Source organism: Platichthys flesus, chromosome 12 (genome assembly GCF_949316205.1).
Source record: "Platichthys flesus chromosome 12, fPlaFle2.1, whole genome shotgun sequence".
NCBI lineage: Eukaryota > Metazoa > Chordata > Actinopteri > Pleuronectiformes > Pleuronectidae > Platichthys > Platichthys flesus.
The window spans coordinates 5,994,707-6,014,965 of NC_084956.1; the positions used below are offsets into that span (position 1 = coordinate 5,994,707).

A 20,259-nucleotide genomic window follows, 5' to 3' on the forward strand; every position below is an offset into this window, starting at 1 on the left:
TGGTCACCTCACCTCTGCATGTGTGGTGGTGAGATTCCTTCCTGTCACTTGTATTTATTGGAAAAAAGGCAATTTCATGCTCCTTTTACATATGAACATAGATTTGTCCGTTTAAAAAGAAGTTGTGAGGTTTGTACTAAATATTTCACCAATCAATCAAGTAAATATCTCAATAATCATTTATTTCTATGAATAACCTGGAGACCAAGCTCACTAGTAAATTGTTAGTTGATAAAAACACTGAGGAAACGTGGAAAAACTTCACTAATCTCCCATCCCTCCTGTCAAAAGAAAGACACAATCAACATTTGGCAAAAATCTATTAATTATTTATTGTAAGTTGTTACATTTAGATTTCTTTCTCTAGCAGCACTATTTAAATTACAGATATTCAAGGGCAGTTACTGTAGAGTTTGGAGTTTTCTCGTAATCCAGGATGTCATCGTGTAAACAAAGACAGAGACTGAGCCGGAGAACAAGATGGAGAACAACTGAATTTGCTGTTAACGTGAAATTAAAACATAATTGTGTCTTTTGAGATCAAATCGAAGTAAAAAAAAAGAAATGAAACCTTTTGTTGAAATAAATTAAAAACAGTATAAAAAACAGTGAACAGCTTCTTTTGTTACACAGTTGGATCTGAGTCCACATCAGTGACAATGCAAAATGTTCAATGTACATTTACAAAGGTCTGTGAAGTCGATTATTTTCTAACGTGGTCGATTCAGAGAAACAAAATAAACGTACGGCAGCAACAACGTGACATGACAAATAACAAAATGTGTTTCATAAGGAACATTTTCAGAACATGTGATCTTATATTCCAACAATTCCTCTGAACCCCCCTTCACATTGATTATAATTTTTGGCACATTACATCAGATGACAGTTGCATTGATCACTGTGTCAGGTAAACACAAGCCTCTTTCTTTGTGTTGTTAAAATTGAATTCAGCTAAATTATTATTTAAAAAATGTTTTTTGAAGGAATAGACATTTGGCAGAACGTTCATTCACTTGAAATCAACTCCAGCTCTGTGATTCATGAAGCTGGAGGACGGTCAGAAAGTCTGATCACACATCAAAAACACAAATTTGTTCCTTTTACATTGTTTTTAAAACATGTTTATTTGTATATGCATTTAACAGGATTAAATAAGTGGTCTTTAAAGGTGGACTATGCCAGGATAGCTAGCCTGAGCTCGCTGGTCCTAGCGTCATAGAATACAGATATGAGAGCGGCATCAAACAAAAGTGAATGTACGTGTTTTCTAAAACGTCAAACTCTTCTCCTCCTCATCCAAACCACAGTATAACACAGCTTGTGTAACTTTATCCACACCGAAAACGAGTTCACATTTTCCAAAACTACACAATCATTTCTGTAATCTTGAATTCTAGTGTCCTTGGGGAATACGATAAGTCACATCTGTTTCGTATTCTCATGCAGAGAACTGCAAATACAACTAAATGTTTCTCACAAAATGCACAAATTCCCATTGGCTCAGTGGTGTTAACTTTGTATCGGCTCTGTCTTGAAGTACACAATTCACAGCCCTGTAAGTCAAGGCCAGATAACCCCCCCCCCCCCCCCCGTGCTACGCTACAACACGGGATGGCGTTTCATCAAGGTTGGACCGATGAGATAATAAAAAGTCCTTTCAATGCTACAATTAAGAGAATTCCTGCGTCCTCGGGAGGTTTGGACACAAGGACCGACAATCCGTTTTCTTTGATAAAATTCAAAGTCAGGATAAAGGGCGCTCAGATCCTCGAGGGCAGCTCGGCCCTGAGGAAGTCGCACAGGAGTTTTAATCTTCCTATCTCAGCATCTGAAACCTGAACACTTAGAAGTCACATCTGCCTTATATCTCAAGTCAATGTCCCCCAACGACACCTTTGGACCATTAGTGGCCACTAGGGGGGAATTAAACCTGCCATGATGGAAATAAAAGTCGGTTTCTCAGCCGTCGTCCAACAAGTTTGTTTAGCAGCTAGTGAGAAATAGTGAAAAGCTGAGCTTGACAAAATCCTTGAAGGACAAAACGCACTAGAACTGTCCTGATAAAAGTTGCTCTGCAATTCATGCATGTGGAAATTACCAACCATCTACATTTGTAAATACAAAGAGGGTCCTTCAGTCCTTCTGCTAAAACATGAGACACTCAAAACAAGAAGTACCCAGAACCTTCAATATTAGTGAAACGTACTAGAAGAAAAATATGAACCTCTGAAAAGAGTTTCTGATATTTTTAATAGTCTGCATACTGCAGTACTTGAATACATACTCATACAGTATCGTTTATAGCAAATAACTGAATTATTTCATTTATTTAGCAAAAAGCATGCTGAATAGAAAAGAATGTCACCTTTTTTTTGTGTTGCCTAAAGTGACAGTAAAATTTATTTTTATTTTCACCTGCGGCTCATCTCTCAATTACTCGTGATCTATCTACAAAGGCGTGACACAACCAAAGAGGCTTAGGCATCGAAATCAATAAAGAGAAAGTTGATTGCCTAACAGAACGGTTGAAAGCCAACTTCAACCAGTTCCTGCTCAAACATGACCTCTTTCCCAAAGTAGCACAAACACCTCCTGTGGAGAGGTACGAAAGAGAGACGGTACGAGGGCGTCGGTTCGAACATCAGTGCGATTTTTGCTGTAAAGTGGGGGCGTCCCTGCTCCGACTTAAATTAACACTGTCGCGGGTGTGATGTACGAGACGGAGGAAGTGAGAGCCCAAGAGAGAGAGAGAGACTGAAAGTGAGACGGAAAAAGAGAAATTGAGGTCTGATGTGAAGCTTAAAGAGGCAATGATCCAACACACAAACTCAGGTCGAGCTTCAAACCAACGTCCGTGGATAAACCCGTCTGCCCTTGTCCACGTGTTATATATATATACATATATATATATATAAACGCTGTGAGGGATTGTGGGAAAAATATGTTCAACGTCAACTCTCGTGCTCTTACTTCTATTTCAGTTCAGGAGCTAAGTATTCTGTAAAAATAATGAATATAAAAAAATAGCTGAATGAACGGTCCTCTATCAACTGTTTGATTCTTCTTACATTTGGCATTTATGGAATATTTAATACAAAATAAAACATGATAAACCCCACTTCTGCTGATGTGTTGGGCATCAACGCTACTGTATTCACACAGTGATAGTCTGGACGTGGCTACAAACACCAGAAGAAGAAGAAGAGGGAACAAAGCTGCTGCTGTTTGCTGATGACTTGTTTCCGTTCGTTTAAAGTTCATGACAGCTGTGCAGTGTCCGGTGACAAAAAGAGAACCATGGAAAAAATAAACAAAAAAGTGAATTATTTCATGGTAAGTGGAATTTCTTTTAATTTTTATTAATGAATAACTTGTTATAAAAAGGTAACTATGGACAGTGCACATCTCAAAGGCAGATACCAAATAATATCTCTGCTTGTTTCCAGGTTTGCTCGACTCAGCCCTTCAAAGTAAGACCATGTAACGTTTGCATGAGGAAACAACAGAGTCCAGAACTCTTACAGAGGAAAATCACCAGCGGTAAAATAGTTGTTACACTCGGTGGTATTGGCGTTGAAGCCGGTCCGGTTCGGTCCAGTCTCGGTCACCAGCTTCCTTTAGCAGAAGTTACACAGTCTTGCTTTTTAAATGACCAAGATGTTACAGTGAGAAATGACATGGACAAAGTACTGGGTGACCCGGAAACACCTTATTGAGACCACAGGCTGTGGGGCTGGATAACAACGTTTGTCACAGACAGTCATGAAGTGTTTTGCTCCTTGAATAAATTAAGTCTTTCACCGCTCAGCGAGGAGACACTGCTCAGGATCAGCTACTGGGCTCCTTGACCTTTCACTCATCTCCATCATCTCACCAAGACTCCAGCACACAGCCACATAATGTCAGACAACAACACATTTATTTGTATTCAGCAAGGTTTCTTTTTTTTTTATCATCACGAAGGCATATACTATTTTCTCTGTATATTACTTGTTGTATATATATATATATTTATATTTATATAATATTTATATAGAAACAAAAATAAGCGTACATTTTTGCTGAGTAAGATTGAAGAATATCAGCAAAGGGCAATGTAAACCATGGTCCATCTAAAACAGGTGATGGTGCGGTAGCTCGCCCTTTTCCCAGCCCACCCACAGTAACAGATTTGCATAGGCAAAAATGGGATTAGCCCTTAGACAGTGGATTCCTGAATACTTTATAGAGATGCAAAATCTATTTCAGCTCAACACAATTGAAAACAAACATACATACAAAACCAAAAAACAATAACGTTGACTAGGCCACGCTCTCTTTAACCCCCCTGGTCATAAACATAGTCATTTTTTCTGTGCACATTTTTGTTTACAGTGTTAGGCTTCAAGTAGATGTAAAAACAACTTGTACATTGACAACTAGATGTGAAATAAATTAACCAACATGAGAGGTAGTGAAAAGCCTACAGAGACGTTTGTTGTTTTTTTTTGTTTTTTTTATACAAAGGAAAAAAATAAAAACGTGTCAGTAAGGCCAAAGCTTCGCCAACCTCTTCCATCCCATCAGGACACTTTAGCTCTCAAACTTATTATTTCTTTTTTTGTTTTTTTTTAAGTCAACAAAAACCACGTCTCCAAAAAACCCGCTCGATTGGAACCCGTGGAAATTTAAAGACAAAACTCTGAAACCCAGCGATGACACATCACTTCACATCATCATCATTGCTTGTAAAATCCACATTTGAAATTCAGTTATTAAAAATAAACAACCGTGGACTTCTCTCCCCCCCCCCCCATCCCCGACCGTGTAAAAGTCACAATAAATTAAGAGGGACGGACGTGAGCAGGGACGCTGGGTGTCCTGCCGCGTCCGTCCTCCCTCTAAAAACTCTCCCGGTTCTCGTGGACATGTCCGTTCACTCTGGGCAGGGACGGTGTCCGCCTGAGACCTGCTGACCGCCCTGCTGGACACCTAGCTCCCACCGCTGTTATGAGTATTTTATTAAGGTACACACATCTCACAATTTATAAATGTAAACTTGGTTTAATTGCACCATGAGTTCATTATCTGGTTCTTGGTGGAACATTCTCATGTGAATCACTGTTTGGACTCAGCGACAAGAAAACATGGCTGAACTGTGCAGAGGAGAGATCTGCGTGCGAGAGCGCTTTCTGCCGACTCAGAAATCCTAATAACAAACCATCTAATATGATCTCCATGTTTCCTGGAGATTAAAACTTGCTCCAGGGACTAAATATAGAATTTGATCCTTTTCGATTCAGATTCGGTTATCGAGTCTGTCTTCCTCTGCTTCCGATCAACTGGGCTGATGCATGCACGGCTCTTCAGTAAAGCAGCTAAGCAGTTTCAATCGAGCCCTTGTGGATATTAATGTAGAATGAAATGTGAGTATTGCCAAAGGTTAAATATTTTATATTTTCAATAAAGAACATCACAAAAACTGTTAGGTTGGTTTAGACTTCTTGACTTTACAGTGTCAATTTGACACTTCTTTTTTATTTTGTAAATATGTTAGCTTGGTTTTGAAATGGCAGTTTCATCATATTATGAGTATGAGAATAAATAGAGGAAAACTCAAATTCCCATAATTCCATTGACTCTAAATTTTAAAGTGAGTTTTCTGTTCCTGCTAACTAAAGGCAGAAACCTTTTTGATCACTCGATTGGTGAAATTAAAGCTTTTCCCAGTATCAGGATACAGAAAAAGGTTTTAACAGTAGCAATTTATTAGATGATTCAAAACCAATCTAACATAATAGGACACAGCTTCAAATAGACAATAATCTATTATCGTTTAAACTACTAAACATCAAATTGCATTTCAACTGTCTTCAATCGACATCCTGTTGTCTACTGCTGAATTGAATTTAGATCAATCTTGGCACGTGAACTTCAGGTAGTTACAGGTGGTGGCAACATGGATGCCTACATTTATCAGTGAGGAGTGGCACTGTTCAATTGACACTTTATTAAGACTGCACTAACCACTGAACCGAGACGGTTCTCCATCGCGTGGCGTGAAGAGAACACTTGGAGGCGCCAGTTCATTTTCAAGAAAATAGTACACACAGCACTCATGCACTTTCTACTGCACGTCCACAGGCCAGAAACAAAGTTAATGTTCAAATGTTCACATCGTCAAAAAACAAAATGTCCTTTTGTAGAATTAAAATGTTAATGGGACATTTGGCAAGACCCGCTTAAAGTTTTTTTTTCTATTTTATTTTTCCTGTTAAGTGTGTAACTTTTCCATACACACACACACACACACACACATTAGCTGTTATCATCGCATGCTGTCAAAGTCAGATTAGAAGTGACAAACCGGAGTGTGTGTGTGAGGGCTGGCAGTGTGATGGACGATTAGCATGGCTAGCACAAGCATGCTAACTGCTTGCCTACAGCAGGCTGACACCTAGTTGGCCTTCTGAGGACATAAAGGCTAGCAAGTTAGCATTGTTACGCCGACCTTTTTCATTAGCTCTGGTAAAAAACAAACTAATCAGAAGTGTCCTACATGGGCAGCAGCTAACTGAAGGAGAACCATTCACTCCATGTGCTGGACAATCAGACCCGAACAGCCTGTCACACTTGATGTCTCCTCACAGCATCTCTGACATCTTGTTTGGCACCTGGTTCTCGTATCTGCACTGAGATTATGGACGTTCAACTTCTACGACTGTCATATTACCGCAGGCTTCTGAAGCTAGAGCCTTACAGACAAAGGTCGGGGCTCGAGGACCCTTTTTAGAAATCGGTGCCTGCTGCAAATACTCAAATCCAGGTCAAACACTAGAGAGTAACCCCCTTCTCTTCTGCTCGTGAATTTCAAAATGCAAATGACTTTTTGGAGTCAATGTTGGGGTCTTTTTGTGTTATCCAGTGGTGGGAGGGGGTTTCCAGCCCCCCCACATTGGGCACCTGTGCTTGTCAGGCTGTGATGGTCTGAGTTGGAGGGAGGGGAAACAGGATGGGAGGTAGGGATCGTTGGACAAACTGTGGTTGCTTCCCAGCAAAACTCCAGCAGCGCCTGTGCTGCCTTTTCCTCACACGTTAAAGGCATTGTGATTTTCTCAGTGAAGAGATATTTTTTTTTTGTCTAAATTTCATGAGTAGTAACAACACATGTAGCTGCCCAACCACAATTCTAGCCCTTACTTCTCCCAGTTAAAGAATCCTAAAGAAGGAAAGTGCCTGGACGGACGGATAAATGGACGGATGGATGGGTGGGTGGATGGGTGGATGGGTGGGTAGGTGCTTTTGCCGCAGAAGCCATTAAATCTCCTCATCAACGAAACGGCAGTATGCTCAACATGGGCAGAAGTGTACTTCCCTTCACTGAACAAAAACAACCAGACAGAGACAGGTCCCCGTCATAATACATCTCAATATTCAAAAACAGTTGCAGTCCGCGGCTTACATCGTCAAGCTACTGTCGAGAGAGAGAGAGAGTCACATGCAGAGCCAGTGCTTCTACTGGTTAACTGGGCAGAAAACTCAGACTCTCCAGCTCCCACCAACAACTAGGTGTCGTGTTTGGATAGTACAGAAAAAAAAAATCGAAAACAAGACAAAATCAAACAATTACTGAGGAATGGGATAGAGTTAGAAAGAACACAATCAAAACACTGAAAGAGAATGAGGAAAGAGAGAGAACTTTAGAAGTGAGGATAGAAAGCATGAGGTCTAAATATTACAGTACAGGAACAGTTGGCTTGTCCTTTTTTTCATCTCTCTCTCTCTCTCTCTTTTTCTGTCCCCGCCGCCCGAGGAGTCCTCGTCCACAGGTGAGCGACAGCTGGCCAACGGGTCGGCCGGTTCGACCCACGTGGGTCGGCCACCGTCAACCGAAACCAACAGCACAAACTGCGAGCGAAACAATCACTGGCCAGAATTAAAGGTCTTGAATTCGACCAATAACCACCCAGCAAAGGCCGACCTGGCTCCAGTGAGGAACTGGATATAAATTGCTTAAAAAATATAAATAAAAAAAAAAAAAACACAACCAGCTATCTTAGACGTCATTCAGTCTTTTCAATCAAAAAAGGGAGAGATTTTTTTCCAAACCCGACTTCTGGCACCATAGTAGTATTTGAAGTTTAAGTAGTAGTCTCGTTGGTGTACGATGGCAATGAGGGAGGAGTGAAGGGGGTCTAGGGGTCGAGGCAGGTGCGCCTCCTGTTGGCCAGGAGGTCTCTGTAAACGGAGGAGTTGAGGAAACGGGGAAAGGAGTCGCGGTGCATCAGGGTGTAGATCTGGAGCTGGGCCTCCTCGTAGATCAGGTTGCTGGGCTCAGCCAGACTCTGGTTTATTCCTTCTCTGACCCGGGAGTCCAGACTCACCTGAGAGGAGGAAAACAAATTCAGATCATCTATAACTTATCAATATAATGTCAGTATCTTCACATAACACGGACAAAGTTTCACTTCTGTAGAATTAACTCATATTCAGTCGCTACCTCTTTGGGCGATAATATGGACACGTAGTCTTCGTAGATTATCCTGGCCTTCTCATCCACCACGGTGGGATTGGTCTCCTTCTTCAGCTCCTCACAGGCCAACCAGAAGAGCAGGTTGTCCTCGCTGTACTCCGAGCGCAGGAACTCCTGGAAGATCTCCCGGCCCTCCAACGAGCGCAGCATCATCTCGAAGCTCCGGGCCCACGACAGCAGCTCCTCCAGACTGGGGCATCTGAAGACGAAGACACGCATGTGTGTGTGAGACCGACAAGAGGAACAACAAACACAATAATACTCGCAAAACACACAAGCCAGGACTTACTGATCATCTTCAGCTTCAATACTGTCCATCTTGGTGCAGGTCTGTCGCTCACTCCTCTCCAGCCTGTCCTCATTCCTGAATTAAAGACAATACATGATTTCAATTAAATAAAAGTATGGATAGTTGTTCATTGTCTGCACGCACATATCTGTCATCTGCAACCTTTGTTACCATTTAAGTTAATATATAACAGCCACATAACAGGCACATTAATCAACGATGGAAGCCTCTGTAAAGTTCCAGCTCTCTGTTAACCGCTCCAGTGTGATCTTTGAACCGAGAAAAATAACCTACAGTAAACGTTGCTGCATATTCAAAGTCAGCGAAACAATAAAGCTTCAGTGAAGGTCATTATGTAAACTCTGGAAACACACACGGTAGCCTCTCTGTCTATCGCAGCTCAGTCACACTTGCTGAGTCCACAATGCAACACACACTGAGCTGTCTATTTTCGTCCCACCGTGGAGGATCTTTCCTTCCTCTTGCTGTCTCTTGTCAAAGTCCCCATTGTGCAGCAGTAATGGGCTAAGCTAGCCACAGCCCCCCGGCGCCCTCACAATACAGCTAAATATACAGGCTGTTCTTCACAGCTGTTTTGCATGTGATCGGTGGATGGAAATAGAAGGCACCCCAACCAGATAAGGGCCCTGTGTGAGGGTGGCTGAGGAGGAGCTGGAGTGTGTAACACTCTCACACACACTCAGCCTCAGTCTCTACAACTTCACCACAGAGGCAGACGAGATCTCCTGCGATTCACACACTCTCACAGATTTCTACCACTGCACTGGGCATGATGGTTAAAAAAAGTTAAGTGACAGAGTGCAATGCAGTGATTTATATGCAACTCGTACAAAGGTTCCAGCTGTGCAACATGTCCCCCCCCCCAGCCGTCACTTAAATAAATAAACATACAGGGGACCCAAGACGATTTTCCAGGCGCGTTCCGGAGGCGCCGACACCGGCAATTGATTGAAAAAACACACAGCGGAGTCACAGAGCACTCACCACGGGCCCCCCCCCAGCAAGCTGCCACCACTTCAGATGAAGTGGTGTGAAAGAAGCAGCACATTCACCATTCACTGCCTGAACACAATGTTTCATTCACTCCTCTCTCCGGGCGAGGTTGCGGCCACATTGAGGCAGCTGTAGCAGCCGTTGCTGGTTTCGGTGCCTTGCTCAGGGACAACATGGCGCAGTGGGTCTTTGTGAGAGTGTCTGACCTACTGTGCGATCTCCAAGTATTCAACCACTGACACAATTTGTTAGTGTGCTGGTTGAGCACTCGAGTTTGAGATTGTAGTGAAAGGTCAGAATTAAAGCTCAGAATTAACTCAAAGAGGTTAGTTTTCATCTGAATTTACTCATTACACTGGATGGATTTCCACAGTGGAAGAGTGCAGACTGGCTCTGATCGGAATTGATTAACTTCTTTAACTATGTAACAGGGAACTTGCAAATTTCCTGAAAATAATACAGATATCTTGATGAATGAAACCACTGAGCAATGCATGACGTCATCCCATTCAAAGTGAATGAGCCGTGCATCGATTGAAGCCGCCAATGCTTACGTGTGGGTCCATCGTAATTGAACTAGAGACTCTGAGTTGAGTCCTGTGCGCCTTCCACACAGAAATCTTTGTTTACAAGAAACTGAGCCAATGCATTATACCTCATCAAATGCAACTTTAGATGGATATCACAGGGCTCGTGTCCCTTAGAGTATATGACGTGGAGTAAAGGAGGATCCTTTAACTACAGAACGTGGGCTCCACATTACAGTGGAAACCGGATATAGAGATCAATCCTTGTTATCGATAAAAGCTCGGGACAGAATTGTTTCTGGGTCGCAAACAGATCTTTCATACACGTTTGGATTGTTCAAAAGGTTTTTTTGTGTCATTTTCTGTATAAAAAACAGTTTGTCAACTTTGACAACTGTAAATATGTGGGTTGGTTTGTCGAAAGGTTGGATGAGGCCCCAGCTCTGTGTCACTTTAAAGCCCGAGTTGATTTTCTAGGACATCAGTTTAATATCACAGGATTAGAGACAGGCGCAACTGTTTGTCGTTTCAGGCACTGGTTTTATTCTGTGGTGTTTGGTGATAAACCTAACGCTGTTTTCAGTTTCCAGTGGCTTTTTATCGTTTGAGCACAATAACTGTACAGAAAAACTATAAAAAAATCAGAAATGAAAAAACAATTAACCCATAAAGTCAACTGACTTTCTAATAATCTAATATAATAAACATAATACTTGAGGAATGTCTCTGTAAATCAGACATTGCTTTCAAACTAAAGTAACTTCCTCTTAAAAGAAGACCACACATTTGGCTCTTGGTTTTGTCGAGCTTGAGTGGTTATACAGTTATAATACAGTTATTAACAATAAGCACTTGAACTTAAAACTAAACAAATAAGCAACAAACCGCAGTTACAAACTCTGACCGAGGGCATAATAATATAAGATTTTTCTTAAAAAAAAATTAGTTTGAGCTATTTTAAGTAGATTAATCGAATTCTCTAAAGCGGTTTACCTGCAATGGATCTGAACACAGCCTGAAACGCACTTGCATCGTACAGTTACACTGTATAGATAGAGCCCATGAAGTGTATAGTATAGTATAGTATAGTATAGTACTGCTGAGTAATATAGTAGACTCATGAATTATAGTATATCATATATTTAGTCTGGTATATTTCGTAAGTAAAGCGCAGCATAGTATATAGTATAGCATGGTGAAGTATAGAGTAGTATAGGAGAGTACAGTGCATTGTAGAATAGTGTGGTATAGTATCTTATGATATAGTATAACACAGTATATAGTTGTATAGCAAAGTGTAGTACATTACAATGTTGTACAGTACGGTGTAGTATTGTAAGTGGTGGTTCAGTATAGTATGCTATAGTCTGGTATAGTACAGTGCATTGTAGTACATACTAGTATAATACAGTATATTTTGGCATAGTATTGTACACTTTAGTATGGCACACATTAGTATGGTATAGTACCGTATAGTATAGTACAGTATGATGATTTCTTACCAGAGACACTTGCAGCAGCCGCACCAGCAGAGGCAGCAGGTGTTGGGTCGGGGCTGTCCAGGGGCCTGCGGGGGGGCCTCGATGTGAGCCGCCTGCCTTTTTCTCATCTCCACTCCGCTCACACTTCGGGGCTTCACAGCAGATACAGGTGGAGAATAAACACAGTTAAGTACAATCCACATCAACAATAATACAACAAAGAGCGTTGCTGCAAATGTAGTTCCCAGTATAACAGCCTATATATCTCATTAGATAGTGAAAATACAAGAAACTGTGTGTGTGTGTGTTTGTGTGTGTGTGAGAGTGAAAATTGAGTGAGAGCACTCGAGCAGAAGAGAGGATTCCCTCCCTCATACGCTCGCTGGCATTGAGCCAAGTGGCTTTGACTGACACTTCACATACATTTCAGTGGACACAGAGCAATGGAGTCTACACATCATGTTTAGGAAGACGAGTGTGCAATAAATACGCAAATTCACACACAAACTGACACAATAGTTAAATGAAAACAGTTGCTGGTCAAATTTAAGTTAGTTAACCGAGCGATTTACAGCGAAAAATCCATTTCTGTTTAGTTGATAGATAAGAACGAATTCTGATAAAATGTTCACTTGTGTCACGGAGTGTGAGTCTCGGCTCTGGCTCCGACCGGCAGTGATGGAGACATGACACCCGGGTGAATGTTCTAATGTCTTCATCGTTTTGACAGCCTTGATGCCGACGCTGCAACTTTTCCTGTGAGACGTTGTGATGCTCACTGAACGTCAACACCACATTCGGTAAAATAGCAAAAAAAACGTTTAGAATTTTACATCTTGTGGAACAACATCAGTTTCTGATGTGGACCATGATTCACCTGGGAGAAACCATAAAGATAAAAGTCATTTTACCAGGTTTACTACCTTTAGAAAGAATGCATTGACCTGTTCATGTGATGTAAAAAAACTGAAATAAAAATAGGCTATGTCCAATTATTCCAGGGGACATCCATGAGGGGATCCCTGCAACATTTTGAGAACTAGACTAGCAGCTATCTCACAGTGAGTCCAAAAGCCAACAGTTACATTCTTGGACATGACAAAGATTGCCGGAGAAGAGGATGTCATGTCACAACTAGTTGGTCTGCTCAATGAACACCTCAAATCAACACTTTGCCGATTATCTCACTTTCGCTGAGGGATTCTCTGTGAAAAAAAAGGAACTGATTAACTCTAGTCTTATAGTCGAGGAATCAAAAGGCACGGTGAATGAAACACTTTACTTACCTGCAACATCATGGGTCAAATTAAACTCCTCATTAAACACTCAAAAGAAATCGGAATGACTGCGCCGCACAACCAACAGATGAGCCGGCTCTCGTCTCTCTGGCTGCCTCCTGCTCTGCATACAGACAGTTTTACTGCTATGATGATACGTTGCAGGTGAGACTGAAAGACGGCCTGCGTGATATGCAAATGCTTTTTGCCCGACCGGTGGAGTGGCCATCGGTTATTCAGCGTCAGTGGAAAGAACAGGCAGCGAGATGCAAACGACGGCGAGGGTCCGGCTTTGTTTCCGAACCCAGAGAGGGACGCCGCATTGACCACATCATGCAAATACCGAGTGGAAATACAAATGCAATGAGATGAGTGGGAAGGAACAATAGAGAGAGATAGGATCTGTAATATGAGCAGCGAGTTTTCCCATAACCATTTTCTACTTTTATTAGTTTAGATATAATGTAAATTTTGTTTTAAAGGCAAACATTTGAAACACTGTATCATTCAGTCAGCAACAGGTTATTCCCCGACGGATGGGCTGTAAGAGTCTGTTAAAGTAAATGTTCTTTCCACAAAGCAATCCAAGAGGAATGATGACACCATCTGCATTTAGACTGGTTCCCTATAAACTCACTTTAGCTGATTTCAGACATGCACTGAACTCTGCATAATCTCCTGACATTCTGCGGAGGGGCTGTACAGGAGAACGCAATCGGACGCTCCGGACTTTCTACAGAGTTTCTCTTGCTAACCTTCTAGTGCAAACTCCGGAAAGATGAGAATCGAGAGCTTTTGACGATAAGGGCTGACGTCTATATGATGTAAACAAGAACACATGATCTCCGCAATGGAAATAAAAACGTCACATTCTGCCGTTTCATGCCGTGCCACCCCTCTTCTAAAAGGCTCTGGAGGATTTGCATTGCTGTGAATGCGTGTCGCGGTAGAATCTCCTGCTGAATTGTGCAGAAGTGAAAGGCAAACTCTAAATCTGGAGCCCTGTGTGCCGACATTCTCCGGAGTTCATTTCTGAAAACAGCCTTTCAAATATGCAACTTTTACAGCACAAAGGAAACGTGTGTCTGCTACTGCACAACTAAAATCAGAGAGAGGACAGTGCTTCTGGCAATCTGTAATTTTCCCAAGGTAGTGAAAATGGTGGAAGAACTGGAGGAACTTGAGCGAATATACTACTTAAAGTATCCTTAAAATGAGAGCCATAATGTATTAATTTTGTTTATTTTGGACGGAGTATGAATAATTTATAAGATGTCCACTGTGAGAACACACCGTTGCTCTCTAGTGTTAAACCCTTCAACACATAAAGCTCTGGTGTCTTTCCTGCGAGGCTTCACATACTGCGGGTTGGCAGCTGTGAGCCGGACTTATCACTTCTGATCAACGGCATTCGATGAAGATCAACCGAGCGCCAGGATGATCCCAGCAAATAGGACGTACCTAAATAGAAGATGAACCCACTGTGGTACAAATATCCTTTTTTTTAAACTTAGAAAATCAAAGTGGAAAACAGAAAACTATGTAAACCCTTCTCCAGCAGCTCTTCCTGGAATTACCACTGTAAATTTGTAATTTATTCATACTTTTTTATCATATTTTTGTTATTTTTAAGGGGAAAAACTATATTTTCAAAAGTTTTCGGAACTTTAGATGTTACAGCACAGTGTAAGCACCACATACTAAAGAGTAAATTAATGAGATGCTTCGCAGACGACAGGCTTATCTTCTGATATTCCACCTTTAAATGACACCAAGCCTAAAACGATGACTTTATTCTCGTAATATTAGGACTTTGTTCTTCAATGCTGAAACCTTATTTTTATAATATTTTACGAGTTGGTTCGCCAAATCGATGACTTCTTTTCACTTTCATAGAATGTGACAACCATCAGCAGAGTGTGATGTAGCCGTAATGGCTTAACTACAATTATACAGGAACTGATAAATAAGTATATTTACACTTCATTGAGGAAAACATATACCATCTCTTTATAGAACTTTCTTCTGCTTCTACGTGGGTCGGTTACCACGAACTTGGAGATATTGTGTCTCCTTCCCTTCGGACACTGTTATCAGTTAGAATGAAACCAGACAGAGGTCAAACTTACCATGAATTACTGAGTTTCTAAAATCAGGTGAGACAGAGCAATCATGGCGTGAGGTAATAGGTTGCTGGACGATGGCAGGCCGGTTGACGGAGACACTGGGCGGTGGACTGTCTGGGCGTCGGTTCGGCCGACACACTGGCCGTTTGGCTCGCTGCAGGTTCGGGGCAAAGCAGGGAGGTTCGTTTCACCACAGAGAAGAGAAGTTAGTGGCCTCACCATCCCTGACCGACGGCCACGGACTTCCTCTCCTTGTTTCCTTATTTCACCAGCCTACGTTAGTTTTGTCGCTCGACGTCGCCTCCTAGGCTTCCTCGGATGTCGGTGAAAGGGTCATTTATGGACTTGTGAGTAGAGGGAGCAATTCAAGTACAGCATCTGAAAAAGACACAAAGCAAAAACACACAGGTGTTACAGTGAAAGTCTAAAAAGATAAAAGGGCCATATAAAGTCTTAATAGAGTGGAAACATAATGCCAAACGTACACACACTGGGAGAGTAGAACCTGGTTTTCAACTCCATCATGTCACCCTATATATTACATATAATCCATAGTTTCCATAAGTACAGTGTTTTTGGAGCGGATATCAGTTTTCAGACTGTATCTGTCGGCATTTGTTTTATGTTTTGTGTTGTACTGGGGAAACGTTCAACTGCCTTAACCCAGGAGGATGACAGCAGCAAAGTAACTTCGGTTACAGGCCTCCTAAAAGGAGAAGTGAATTGTGAAAGTGTTTGGTTAGGAGGCGGGGGGGCCATCATCCTTACATTGCCTGTCTGAAGCTGAAATTAATACTTCACTAATAAAACAGGCAAATGGGAAATCAGGTAATCGTTAAAGAAACGGTTCCCCCACCCAAACTATTCTGTTTTCTATCAGTCTAAACTGAACTGTTGGTCACTCATCAACAAATAAAAGGCAACAATCGACTGATTTATCAACAATGAAAGCAAATCGTTATCTGTAGAAGAAGACACTTTGGACAGTTCTCCATCAACAGACAATCATATCATCATAATGATGCTACTGGTGATTATAATGAAGGACAATGCAGCTGAGTCAACGCTCTACCAAAGAAGCTCCTGCAGTTACAGTCAAAGCGAATGGGATTCAACTCTTTCTGTCTTAAGGGATCATTTAAATGTTGAAGATTATTCCAACTAGAGTTTCAACATGGTCAGTACAGTGCTGTGGACAGTGATCGATTTATCTGTTGGCGTCTGCGCTTGTGTTTGCTGGTACCAAAACTTTTAATTCAAAGAATAAACACCACAGGAAATATGTTTTTGTCAAACTTTTTACATAAGAAATTACTTTCTGTTGTACTTTGGTTGTATTTCCTTGTAGTTAAACTGTAAAATGTCAACCCTCAATTGTATTTCTTGGTAATAAGGGTCTTATAATGATATCTTAGGAATCACTGACATTCTTAATCCACATAAATCAGCTGATATTCTGGTACTTTTTATGTTTTTGCTCCCTAATATTAGCATCGGCCTCCAAAAAAATCCTTTGTCCTGTACAACACTGTTTAAAACGATCTCAGACTCATTCTGCAGCATGAGAACAATCCTATAAACATACAGTCAAAGCCATGAACAACAGGAAGAACAAGGGTCTGACCACACAGATCCCAACAGCATGGAATTACTGGTGGATTCCATGAGGAAGCACAAGACACTGGGACACAGAGGAGCTGCTGCAAGCTGCTTGGAACAACCGCCTGAGAAAACACATGGAATTTATTACAGTTACATGAAGAGTATAAACAACCTGTGTCGTTGTTGCATGACTTTTACAGCCTGACACATTTGCGGGATGACAAATGAACCTGAGGTGTGCGAACCGGACAGCTGCTTTTCTACTGAGCTTCTCTGAATGCAGCCGAATCAGGAAGTCACCCCGGATGTCAGTGGCCAGATAACCTGGACTCCTCTGACCCAACCCACCCGTGGGGGACGTTAGTGCGGGTGACACGAGAGGAAAGAGGGGCTGGAAACGGGTCACGGTGAAGTGCAAAGAGAGGAAGTTGGAGGAAGCTGTCGCAGCGCGAGGATCCGCTGCAGCTGCCCGAAGGCCCCTGGGTGTCTCCGGGGAAGAAGTAGTCAGGCTCACCGGACCCTGCTCCCTGTGCAACTAGCCCTGCTGGCTAGCTTCTGCTGCTGGGTGCACGGTTCCTCCTGCAGCTGTCCGAACCACCAGCGAGCCCAGCGGCTGCAGGTCCGAGCCCCGGCCGGGGAGGGGAGATCCCCCCCCCTCCAGGTGACACCACCGGAGTGGAGGGGCGGGGGGAGGCGAGCACAGGGCAGCACGGTGCTGACTGTCGCACCGAATTTTATTTTTTTATTATGTCTTCCTCCAGGATCAAACACCACTCACTTTCTTTCGTGCTAGCGTTAGCCGACAGATCCGCTATCTCTCGCAGCGAGAGGAGGAGGAGGAGGAGGAGGAGGCGGCTGAGCAGCAGCAGCAGCAGCAGCTAGCGTCGTGCTAACGACAGCTAGCAATTCCGTGTGGAGCATTAGCGCAGAAGAACCAGCATCTTACCGCTTCGCGCCGGGCTGTCAGTGTCCGAGGGCGACGGGAGCGATAATGCGACGTCCCGGTGTCCGTTCAGAGACATCGCAAACGGGAATCCCGCGGAGTAAAGTCCATCGCCGCCGTTTTTCCTGCCATCCGCCCCACTTCAGCACCGAACGCCGCCGAGCCCCTGGATGCACTGCGCAGGCGCGCTGCCGCCGCTGCTCTGTGGCTGCAGCTCGGCGAGATGCACCGCGGAGTGCACACACACTAATGCACACTAACACACACACATACTCACACTAATAAACACGCATACTAACAAACACACACACACACCCACACACACACTAATGCACACCCACAGTAATGCACACACATACTAACACAAACACTAATGCACACTTACAGCCTCCAAAAAATATTCATCAGGAAACACTGAAACTCTCAATCTGTACAGAATTCTATAGAAAACATAACTAAAAAACTTTTTAATAAACCTAGAGAGAATAACAATGATTCTACAAACTCACACAAACTCCTCGAGACTCACAAATGAGCAGGCAATCGTATTACTTTTGTTTGATCGTTATTATATGAAATTATGAAATATGTTGCATTGCTCTGAACATATGTCCTATAAAGCACTTTCGATTCTGCTAAATCTGATATTTTGAATATGGAAATGCAACATCTGTATATTTCATGATGACAAATTTAATTACAAATAAATTCCAGCCTCTTTCTACATGAATGTTGCACAATAAGTAGTTGATGATGAGCATGTTTATTAGAGTCCGTTTGTTTTTACAGTGGATGAAGCAATCATATGTGTTCTCAGTATTAACACAGGGGGGCACCAAAACTCTGCTCTCTCTCTCTCTCTCTCTTTATCTCTCTCTCTCTCTCTCTCTCTCTCTCTCTCTCTCTCTCTCTCTCTCTCTCTCTCTCACCCACCCACCCACACAAACACGCACACACACAGTTGCGTCTGCATGACATCAGAGGACATTGCATTGACTCACATTGATTTCCTGGAGACTTTCTCTAACCTTACCAAAGTTACTTCTTATTTCACCCTAAACTTGAGCTTAACCTAAACCCAACCTTAAAACCTTAAGTCATCACCTTCAAATTAAAACAAAATGATCTAATGTTTGTGCCCATGAGCAACACAAGTCCCTATGATGTGACTTTAGGTCCCCACAGCATTACTAATACCTGGACCATACATAAACAAACACACAGACTCACACAGCTGTCCTGTTGCAATAGTGTGTAAATCTACTACTTTACTTAAAGTGAAATAAACATTAAAATATCATTGTCACAGCTACAGGGGCGAGTAGTGGCGTTTAGTTATATATACATGTCTTCCCATCAGCAGCAGGTCAGGGGTTGTGAAGATGCTCTTTGATGCTTTACACATAATTTCAGATGGCAACTGCATATGAAAACTAAAAGGATAGAAGTAGAAGTTGCACTGGAATGGGGATATTTAATGTATTGATTTACTGTCAGGTCATACTCCATCTTCGCATCTGACACATTCAATATTTAGACGTGAGTCTCTGGGACGCTTCAAAGCGAGGATGATGATGAAAAGGTCATGAGAGAAAATCCTCCATGTGTATGTTCATGCTCTTTGACACTATTGGCACATTAATGGGGTTCTGAAGAGGCTTGGATCGGCCGTGGTTTTCTTTGTGGGGAGGATTGCGCTCATTTGCATGTGAAAAGGTCGAGAGCAATACAAAAAGGAATACTCTGCTCCATCGTGGCTCTCAAACACGAAGCAGGGAGTCCTTAATAGGACAATACAAGTGTGTGTGTGTGTGTGTGAGGAGTAAGTCAACATTTTTGTGCATCTGAGTCTATATATTCTGCACCTACAATGGGATGTGATTGAAGACAGCAAATTAGGTAAATGTGTAAGGATTTAACAGCATGCAAATAATACTAAGATTATCAACAGTATGGTAATATTTCGTTTTGACGTCAAATCAAAGAATTCTGTGAGTTTTGTTGCAGAGATACAGTATCTACCCTGGTTTGTCCAGTCCCGCGATATTACCATGTGCCTCAAGGGGGCGATAGTAGGTCTGAGTAGCAATTAGCCCCATAGACTGTAAATAAAGATGGACCATGTTATGGCCAAAGCGTCTTGATTTCCTCCTGGTGGCTGGTTGCACAATGGATCATGAATCCCACCTCCTCCATGTTAGCAGTTGGCACACAGGCCAAACCAAGGAGTCCAAGTACACGCCAATAATGTTTTTCCACAAACTGGCAATATATCCATTAGTTGTCAATACATTTCATTCAAAACCACAGACGTCAACATCACTGGAAGAAAAGTGTGGGGATCACCAAAGTCATGAGGATTCACAGTCAGGAAACCTCGCATGCAACATTTAGAAATATTTGCATAGGTACATCAAGTGGACGATACGATGTTTCAGTCTGGACTGCAGCGGTCGGTCAACAGACAGACCGACCGACCGACCGA

General features: G+C 42.3%; 1 protein-coding gene across 2 annotated transcripts; it reads right to left on the minus strand.

The window, feature by feature from the left end:
- Positions 1 to 313: 313 nt before the first annotated feature.
- rgs17 (regulator of G protein signaling 17) lies at positions 314 to 17,939 on the minus strand. 2 transcript variants are annotated; one of them, XM_062400678.1, is made up of 6 exons: positions 17,778 to 17,939; positions 15,233 to 15,607; positions 11,848 to 11,978; positions 8,805 to 8,879; positions 8,483 to 8,714; positions 314 to 8,366 (listed from the first exon to the last, which is right to left on the minus strand). In XM_062400678.1, the coding sequence occupies exons 2-6, from the start codon at positions 15,233 to 15,235 to the stop codon at positions 8,178 to 8,180; spliced, it is 630 nt and encodes a 209-aa protein (XP_062256662.1). In that variant the 5' UTR covers positions 15,236 to 15,607; positions 17,778 to 17,939; the 3' UTR covers positions 314 to 8,177. The 2 variants fall into 2 exon arrangements, with proteins under 2 accessions (XP_062256662.1, XP_062256660.1); XM_062400676.1 differs by lacking the exons at positions 15,233 to 15,607; positions 17,778 to 17,939 and having other exon boundaries at positions 11,848 to 12,376.
- Between the last annotated feature and the right edge of the window lie 2,320 nt (positions 17,940 to 20,259).

Bases quoted from the DNA above. Each gene is read 5' to 3' on its own strand.
- rgs17 (XM_062400676.1), bottom strand. From the start codon at position 12,029: ATGTGGATTGTACTTAACTGTGTTTATTCTCCACCTGTATCTGCTGTG. The intron at 8,880-11,847 runs GTAAGAAATCAT...TCTTTAATTCAG, and splicing joins GGCTGCTGCAAGTGTCTCTG to GAATGAGGACAGGCTGGAGA. The intron at 8,715-8,804 runs GTAAGTCCTGGC...CTTCGTCTTCAG, and splicing joins ATTGAAGCTGAAGATGATCA to ATGCCCCAGTCTGGAGGAGC.